This window comes from Topomyia yanbarensis, chromosome 3, assembly GCF_030247195.1.
Source record: "Topomyia yanbarensis strain Yona2022 chromosome 3, ASM3024719v1, whole genome shotgun sequence".
Classification (NCBI taxonomy): Eukaryota; Metazoa; Arthropoda; class Insecta; order Diptera; family Culicidae; genus Topomyia; species Topomyia yanbarensis.
The window spans coordinates 160,326,202-160,336,022 of NC_080672.1; the positions used below are offsets into that span (position 1 = coordinate 160,326,202).

Genomic DNA, 9,821 nt, shown 5'->3' on the forward strand with positions numbered 1-9,821 from the left:
ATTAGATTTATGACTTTTTATGAAGGGATAACGCGAATAATTTTTGAAAAGGACGTAACCAGTCGAATTGACTGTTTTTGTTGCAACAAATTTCCAAATATCTCGAAAACTATCGTATTTTGGAAGATTTTTGTTAAATGTATAATGATTTAAAATAAAACATAGAATTATATTCTGTAATAAAATTACAGTTTTGTATGAAATTTAAAAACATGTATAAAGTTATTGTCAGAAAAACTTTTTACCGATAAGTTCTCCACCATACAATCACATTCAAAATGTTTCTTTTCTCTTTTGGTTTTTGGCGACAAAATATAAAAAATTAGAAAAAATGGGTTTTTGCGCTTCAAATTTTTAACACAAATTTTTGTTTTTGTGGAAAATGACATAACATTTTTTTGCTGTATAAAAAACAGTAATCTGAGAAAAAATTAAATTAATGCGCCTAGAAATGACTACGCCCTTTTGACAAATAGCTCTTCCATGGAAATATTGCGATTGTCAGAGAAAATCATGGAAATTCAAAAACCGAACACAACTTCAAAGTTTCGTTCAAATCGACTATGCTGATATTTTGTGGTCGGCCGGTTTCTCATGGAATCCCTCAAATAAAGTGGCTGGTGTACAGTAACTGTACAGTGTAGAAGAAGTCGGGAGGAAAAAGTAGCTTCTGTTGGATCTCACTTGTAAAAATACACATTTTGGATTTCTTTATTAAACACAAAGTTATGCACATCTTGGAATAAATTATCTACAAAAGCATGCATATATATATATATACATATATATATATATATATATATATATATATATATATATATATATATATATATATATATATATATATATATATATATATATATATATATATATATATATATATATATATATATATATATATATATATATATATATATATATATATATATATATATATATATATATATATATATATATATATATATATAGGGTGATGAGCCTATTTTCACCATACTAAGCAAGGTGCCTCACTAATTCGGTAATCTCTTGCCTTACAATCAATGGAATACGTAAAAATTGACATCAACCGCTTTGCTTCGTTGTTAAGAACCAATATAATAACACAAATGCGTTGAAAGCAGTAAAATTCTCGTGTTTGAGCACAATGAAAACTCGAATCGAGTGCCCCTATTGTTGCGCTACCATTTGACTCAATGCGTTGGACAAAGATGGCAGACACTGCTCTAACCAACGGCTTCAAATGGGTAGGGTGGTAATAGAAACATGGTGCAAATAGGCTCATCACCCTATATATATATATATATATATATATATATATATATATATATATATATATATATATATATATATATATATATATATATATATATATATATATATATATATATATATATATATATATATATATATATATATATATATATATATATATATATATATATATATATATATATATATATATATATATATATATATGCATACTACACATAAATATAAATATATATTCTATCACCTACAGTTGTAAGTGGAAGTAAGTATTAGTGAAAAGAAGTAGCACAACGCGTATTTTCCGGTCTGTCACACTGGGAAATTGCCGGATTCCAGAGATAGTCTGATGGGCAGCTCATCAGTATTGGCGACGATCCTATGCAAATGTAATATTTGGCACAATGCTCAATGCTTGGGTGGAAAATTTCGGTACCTCTGCAATCTGATATAATAATAAAAAATAAATTTAGATATTGAAACTGTACAGAGGTAGCTGACTTACTCGGAAGTGTGGATGCTGTAGTGGTTCCTATCGAGGGAGTCGATGTTTCGGGTTTGGCAGGATTGGGTAGATTCGAACAGTTCGTGTTATACGGGAAATCACATTGATTGGTGTCCGTGTTCCAGTAGACACCCTGTCCACAGCTGTGCAGAATGAGCATTCCATAGGCACAGATGTAGTAGCTTTCACATGCCGAAGGATGCGGAATGAAGTAGAAACCATCACTAGCACACTGAGGGTATGGGTTGTTATTCGGTGGGCTGCTGGTTACCGGTGCAAGTGTTGTAGTAGTAGTTCGAATGGTTGTAACAGGGGCCTTAGTTGTAGGGTTAGTTGGTGGAGGATTAGTCGGGGGAGGATTAGTTGCTGGTGGAATAGTCGTTATTGGTCTCGGTGTTACGATAGGTGCCTGTGAAGATGATATCCACGTCGGTGGAAGGGTAGGCGTTTCTCCGCAGCGCACCATACTAGCCCAGTTGCATACATGGGTCACTGGGTCGAATAAAGTTCCGCTGGCACAATGTCTTATGCTTTGGGTGTTATATTCGCAAACTATGTAAGAGCCGCAATCACCCGTCACAGGTAACTTCTGCCCATTTGGCATTGCTAAACATATCTGAGATAATGAAGGTTATTAGTTTCTTCGCAGAGCTGTAGTATCTTGAAACTTTGACTTACGTTATCCGACATAAATCTGGCGGTGGTTAGATGTATGAATAGTCCAAAATGGACTATTATGAAAACTGCAATCATTCAATCGGTATAAAATGGTTGTCTGCGTTTTTCAAAGTTACAATTTACCTTTCATGCTATAGCTTACTAAGCTGACACGTCGATTGTCGAAAAAAGTAAAATACTAACAAATGGTTCGGACTTTCATAGTGGTATTATTTATATCTTCTTCGTTAGGGTTTGAAAAATTCCATTCTTTTGAAAGTTGAAAACTGTGTTGACAATGTATCAACTAAGTGCTGAGGATTCCCTATCTTAATTGAAATCAGTAGCACAGTGTGTTCGTTCATTTTATTTCGACGTTATATTTTTTAGCTAGTGAGCTCACGTTAACTTGTCTATCTTATCGCTTGTAACGATATTGTGATAATATTAATTCGGAGTTTGTGAATTGTATCGTTCTGAATTGAAATGGAAAGCTATAACGGGGGACATTCGTGAAGAACTCATATTGGATCAGATATATAAGCAGGACAATTTAAAAATTCATGATTTCGATAATTGTGTATGTCTGCAGTACGTACTAATGAATACATTTATTTTAAATGTGTTAAACGAAATATACCACAAAGTCGCTTAAAAACTTGTTTGAAATTTTCCCTTTGAAATATTTTCATTACTCATCGTCTTCATTATTTTGTAGCACATACGTTTGTTGTTTAAGCGTTAAAGCTACTCCATTGTATAGTAATGATGACCTTCAAGTTAAAGTTCTTCCATTTCCCGGCGGGATACAGAATATAAAACTATTCCCGAGAAATTTCGGGATCTCTTACACATATCACTATTGTATTATTCATTAGTTTGCCGAATACGCGCAAAGTTGGCAAGCAACTAGATGTGAGATAAGCACAGTTTTGAGTTCTGCACGAATAACACTTCGAATAAACTGAATAAATTAAAGAAAAATAATAAAACAAATAAAAATTTAAAATAATCATGAAGCAAAAAAAAGTTTTTCATAAAATGGATAGAATGATTAATATATATATATATATATATATATATATATATATATATATATATATATATATATATATATATATATATATATATATATATATATATATATATATATATATATATATATATATATATATATATATATATATATATATATATATATATATATATATATATATATATATATATATATATTGATACGAATAAGATGCATGAGATAATAAACTGATCGGAATGCATACAAAGAATAAAATGAATACAATAGATAAAATGATGTCGAATAAACAAAATGAATCAAAAGAATTCTAAATTCAAAAAATCATTAAAATGAAATGATCATATATTTAAAATAAGTCAAATGTTTAAAATGAAAAAAAATAAACAAATCGAACATCTATAAAATGAATGATCTGAAAAAATGAGCATATAGAATAAAATTTAAAAATGTTAGTTAAATGAAGTAAATGAATAAAACGAATCTCACGAATTCCAAAACCATTGTTTCAGAATATTCTGAAGTGTTTGTGAAAATCCCATTGCAAAGAGCACGTTTTCGTTCTACTTTTCTTGAGGGTGTTTTAAGATTATCTGGTGTTTCTACTATATTGATGGCCTTAATTAGTTATTAGAAAATCTAGAAACCAGAAATTTGTCTTGGAATTAAAAATTGTCGTTTTGGTCACAGATATATGAAAAATTATTTTTGTACAGAATTGTACTTTGGGGTCCAGTATTTTAACGAGTGATTGGAAATAGTAAACTGTTATACGGCCACCTGTAAATCGTATTCATTTGCCTTGAAGTATATAGAAAAGCGTGTCAAGTGTCTAGGTTATGTTGGCAATTATATTATTGTCGATGGCACAGGAGTCTTCCATTCAGTCGATTACAATGCAGTCTCTTTTCACCCATCCTTATCACTTGTGAATTGTTTCGTTCGGAATTCTTGTTCTGGAGATATGGGTTTATGAGTCCTACACAAAACAATATCATGACAAAGGAATGGTTCAAACTACACACTAAAAAAATCTGAATTTTATTGTTGACGTAATTGCAAACATGACAAAATTCAACAAACCGTAATTTACGAAATGACGGAACATTACCGTGTTCCATTCAATTTTACATGAAACATATACTTTACATGAGCAATGACATAAAATTACACTTTCTACCATTCAGAACAAACGCTGCATGTGGAGTAAAATTACATGATGTACGAAATTAAACGTCATGTACAATTAAAATCAAACGTAAAACTAAGTCATTTTTGATGCTCGTATATGTCAAGGTCAGGAGACGTAAATTTTCACTATTTTTTCTAGGTGTGTATCAGAATAAGTATTTAAATTGATCGAAAAGCCAGTGGTCATTGAAAGTGTCCTTGGACTGCTTTTGAGACACGAACCTACTTGAAATTTCAAGTTATAAGGTAAAGTGCCTATTTTCACCATACTAAGCAGGGTGCCTCACTAATTTATTAATTTCTCGGCCTACAATCATTGAAATGCCTAAAAATTGACATCAATGCTTCGTTGTTAAGATCCAATATAATAACACACGCTGAAAACAGTGAAATTCTCTTGTTTGAGCACAACAAAAACTCCAATCGAGTACCCCTATTGTTGCGCTACTATTTGACTCAATGCGTCGAACAAAGATGACAGGCACTACTCTAACCAACGGCTTCAAATGGGTATGATGACAATAGAAAAATGGCAAAAATGGGCTCGTCACCCTATTTTTCGCAAATAAATATGCTTTAGTCACATTAATCATAAAAAATGTATATTGGGGTTTTCATTACAACTCAGTATTAGTTGTAGTTACACTGTAATATGTATGAGATAGATTCAGTGAGATCAACTATATGTCCAATGCATAAACTGTGATTGTAATTCTCGCCAATTTACGTGTAGAATTCGGAGCACTCAAACGAAATGTCTATTGAATTGTCCAATCTCTGTACTAATTCTGGAATTGATGCTTCAATTGAAGCGTTCTCAGCATAAGGCAAATTTGGGCAATTGAAACCATCGCTATAAGTTAAAAGCATCCTTTTACTGAGATGCAAGTATAGTTCGATAGTTTAGAGGTCTTCGGGTGCCATTTTTCCGGATTAAATTTGTGGATATTTTTGGAATTTGAACTGATATTTTTCATAAAAGTGCATTCCAATACAATGAATCTGCATTTTAAATAATATCAACCCAAAACAGGTGTTCTTAATTTTCAAAAAGTGCACATGGGATGTCTCTTTTTAGCATTTTTGTCTTCAAACAATCATATTATCCAATTTGAAATATTCAAGGGTTTCCATAATTATATTATATACATACGCTCAGAATAGAATTCAATTAAATTGGAGTTGATGTAGTTGTCGGTTTTTGGTCATATGACTCTCCTTAGTGCAACGTTTCGAAGGAATAGCCCCCCATCTTCAGAGGAAAGCAGGGTTTGAACATAAATTAGTTATAGTTTTCTCATAGTATCAATATTTTGAAAATTTTGTCTGGACCACAAATATTTTCTGTTTTCATATAGAATGTAATGGAGAGGTGAACTTCCATTTGACGCAGCTTTTGTCAGGGCACGGATGCTTCCGGAAGTACCTGCATCGGTTTGGACACGCTTCGTCACCCCTTTGTCTGGAGTGTGTGAACGAGCAAGAGTCGCCGGAACATGTAGACTTCGAATGCGCTAGATTAGAGGAAGTCCGAAGGGGTATGCCTGGTGTGACAATGGACAATATCGTCGAAGAGATGTGCCGCAACGAGCGTATCTGGCACGCTGTCAACAGAGTGGTTACGAGTATACTCTCCGAGCTGCAGAGGAAGTGGCGAAGATACCAACAAAGTAGCACCACTGGCTAGAACGCCGCCGGGAAACCACAACTCGGGTTTCGGGAGAAATTCCGCCGCCGGGGAACTCTCCGACGGTGTAGACTAGGTCCATCGCAGGGGACCAGTTGAGTAGTACCCGAGTGCTAGGTTAGCGTCGGGGATTAGACCGAGTAGACCGTGTCGAATAGCTAGCAGTGGGTCGCTGGGGAACCAGTGAACCTGAAGCTACGCTCCACCTGGAATCGCTGGATGGACCACAGCACCTACTGGCTAACCCGTTGAGTAGGCTAGCTCAACCGCCGGGGACTAGACCGAGTCGACGAAGCGAGGAGCTAAATGGCTCACAGAAAGGTACATCGGGTCGGGAGCAACCTACCGCCAGGGAATTCACAGTAGGGTAGATTCGCCGCCGTAGACTACCCGACAGAATCGTGACGAAAAGGGGAGCTTATTGGCTCACGAGACAAACACCGGTACAGAGAGAAATTCCGTTGCCGGGGTACTAAATGGCTCAAGGAAGCGGGTATCGGTGTCGGAGGAAATTCCTCCGTCGGGGAACTATCGGTCGGAGGAGTGTGAGTTCATCGTTGGGGACTATCCAAGTAGATCGTGATAAGGCCAGAGGTGAATGACTCACGGAAACACGAGCTAAATTGCTCAATGAATCAGCACCTAAACCGCTCACGGGGACGAGAGCTAAACGGCGACGTAGATAGGGGACCATTCATAAATTACGTAACGCTTTTAGGGGGAGGGGGCTCGACAAGTTGTTACATATTGTGACATAGGGGGGAGGGGGGGTAAGCTAGATCGTTACGTAACATGTTTTCACCGAAGAAAAAAAAAATTTCAAGGGATTTGTTACGTAATAGGGGAGGGGGGGATAAAGAAATTTGTGACAATTGGTTACATGGGGGGAGGGGGAGTCAATTTTGGGCAATTTTTGCGTTACGTAATTTATGAATGGTCCCTAGATGGAGACAGCAAGCAAGAGAAGAGTCGAGAGTTAAATCAAAGCTCGTTGGTCGAGCCACTCCATGAACCAAGCGAGGCTCTGAGATAGAGCAAAAGAAAGAGGTGCGACGGAAGCACAACGAAACCCCCCCCCCACGAAGTAATACGATGACGTAGTTCCGTGGGGAAGAAGGGCGTAAAAAATAAGGAATGTTTTAGTGGTTAGGCACGAACGTGAGTCGTGAGTCCCACACAGTGCCAATACACTACAGGCCAGGCTTTTGAAGCTTTTTTAACCTTACTATAAAAACACACACACACACATACAGACATTGTCCCAATTTGTCGAGCTGAATCGATTGGTATATGAGACTCCGAGCCTCGGCAAAAGTTTTCAAAGTTTGAGCGAATTCTATGCATTTCTTTTGTAAAAAATGTAAATTTGCTGCTCGTATATGCTAGCAGGAGTCAGGAGACGTAAATTTACACGATTTTGGTGAATTCCCCCTTCCTCTTCCTAAGATCGTACCATGATTTTTGGAAAAAATCGTTTTGATAAATCAATAGAGAATAAGATAGCGAAAATACGTATAGTCGTTTACAAGCATTACAAAAAATGCATGGCATTAATTAACTGTAATCATCTGCAGTAATTTTATTTACGTCTTAATCTCGCCTAGTACAATTTCATAATAACTGTTGAGATACATTCAGAAACTCCGATTTTGTCCACATAAGCTGCTTTGATGTATTCCTTTAAATCTATTTTCCTGTGATGTATATTTCAAACGAATTTATTACCTCTTCTGGCTGACAAGTGTATTTATCCTGAGTTGCAACTGTGACTCTTATCGTACGCCGACATGGTCATCAAGAAGAGTGTTGGCCTAGCACTAGGAAGGATATCAACCCTTCATAACTTGTCAGACACATTGTAACTCATGTTCCCGAACAGAACAATGCATAACAAAGAGTAAAAAAACTCTGTAGCTGCTCCAATACCCGAGCAGAAGAAAATAACTTCGGAATACTAAATTTAGGTATCAATACCAACGACTGTTTACCACAATATGGTATTAATGAGCTCTACATAAGAGGTAAAATACCAAAATAAATAACACAGACATGTTCTACAAATAACTATTTGATAATGAAACGAGTTATTATAATACCTGAATAATAATAAAACATTTTTTTACCTTCCAATAATAAAATTCACTCTATTGAGGTATTCAATAAGGTATTGGTTTGGTATTTGTAAAAATAAATGGAATACATAAATAATACTAAAATAAAGTATTATACCTCATTGAGGTATTAAGCAGGTATTGAAAAATGTTTCTTCAATACCTGCTTAATACCTCAATTAGGTATAACAATCAGTTAATACTAAGTTATGGTATGAATACCAAAAAATAGTATGCTGGGGTTATTGCCCAGTTATTTTCTCCTGGTCGGGTACCGTCGACAAATATGCTCATCACCTGGGACGGGACATGCAAAGACGGTCTTCTTTAACACGCCACACGAGCATTCGCGAGAAAAGCTTCCTGGAATTATGCTACATACTAGATGAAAGCTTGGGTTTTCTCGCGAGCATTCTCGCTCGCGGTTTTGCTTCACCCGGGCGCGAACGATGAAGAACTTTAGGCATGCTACTCGTACACGCCCGCGAACGAACGGGCTTAATGTGCTTCTCGCTCGTTTCGCAACACTGCTCATCAAATTGGAAACAATCATATCCTGCCACTATTCAATTCGAGGTCCGTCCTTCTTCGAACAAAATGTACAATAGGGCACCGCAAAAATTTTTATTTTTTGATATCTCTTATATTGTGACAAACGTTAAATTAAGCTCAGATGCCAAATGTATAATTACGTAGGGACCTGGACACTGACCAGCAACGTAGACGCTTAGGTCAGCAGCCTTGTGAGCATAATGTTCCCTTAAATACCACATCATTTGGACAATTCTAGACCCCCGCCCACGTCGATTGAAATTTTTGAACGTTCAATAAGTTACATTTTATGAAAATTAAATGAAGAACAGTAGAGATATATGCACGAGAAAATGATAAAATTTAACCTTCCGGCAGTCGCGCTAGTGCACTGAGTGCACGCTGTTCTGAAAATCTAGCGAAATCGTCTTAGGGCACCAGCGGCTGCTCGTTCAGTGGGCCATAAGCGCGACTTCCGGAGGGTTAATATGAATGACAAAAGGCCCTATAATCCCAATTTCTCGCATTCGGACAAAGGTCAAAAAGACTCCGTTCGATTTTCCTAGATTTTTTCGCTTTAGAAAAATTGCAAAATGTGTATAATTTGCATCACGGAGCAACAAAATTTTTAAAAATAGGTAGGAGGAGGACAAACTGACCCAGTACCCCACTTTCCCGTATTTTTCGAGAAACGGAAATATCTCCATTCAAATTTTAAGGTTATTTTCTTTAAAATGAGGTATGAATTATAATTTTCTGAACGCCACTTCAAAAGTTATAGCATTTAATATATTTTTCCTACATATTTTCCCATTGCACCAATTTCAAAAATTTCAAGCG

The 9,821-nt window shown here is 35.7% G+C and overlaps 1 protein-coding gene across 2 annotated transcripts; it reads right to left on the reverse strand.

Annotated features, from left to right (window-relative positions):
- Nucleotides 1–1,474: 1,474 nt before the first annotated feature.
- LOC131694175 (probable chitinase 10) lies at nucleotides 1,475–2,682 on the reverse strand. 2 transcript variants are annotated; one of them, XM_058982656.1, is made up of 4 exons: nucleotides 2,573–2,682; nucleotides 2,450–2,514; nucleotides 1,772–2,387; nucleotides 1,475–1,711 (listed from the first exon to the last, which is right to left on the reverse strand). In XM_058982656.1, the coding sequence occupies exons 1-4, from the start codon at nucleotides 2,577–2,579 to the stop codon at nucleotides 1,539–1,541; spliced, it is 861 nt and encodes a 286-aa protein (XP_058838639.1). In that variant the 5' UTR covers nucleotides 2,580–2,682; the 3' UTR covers nucleotides 1,475–1,538. The 2 variants fall into 2 exon arrangements, with proteins under 2 accessions (XP_058838639.1, XP_058838638.1); XM_058982655.1 differs by having other exon boundaries at nucleotides 2,450–2,585.
- Between the last annotated feature and the right edge of the window lie 7,139 nt (nucleotides 2,683–9,821).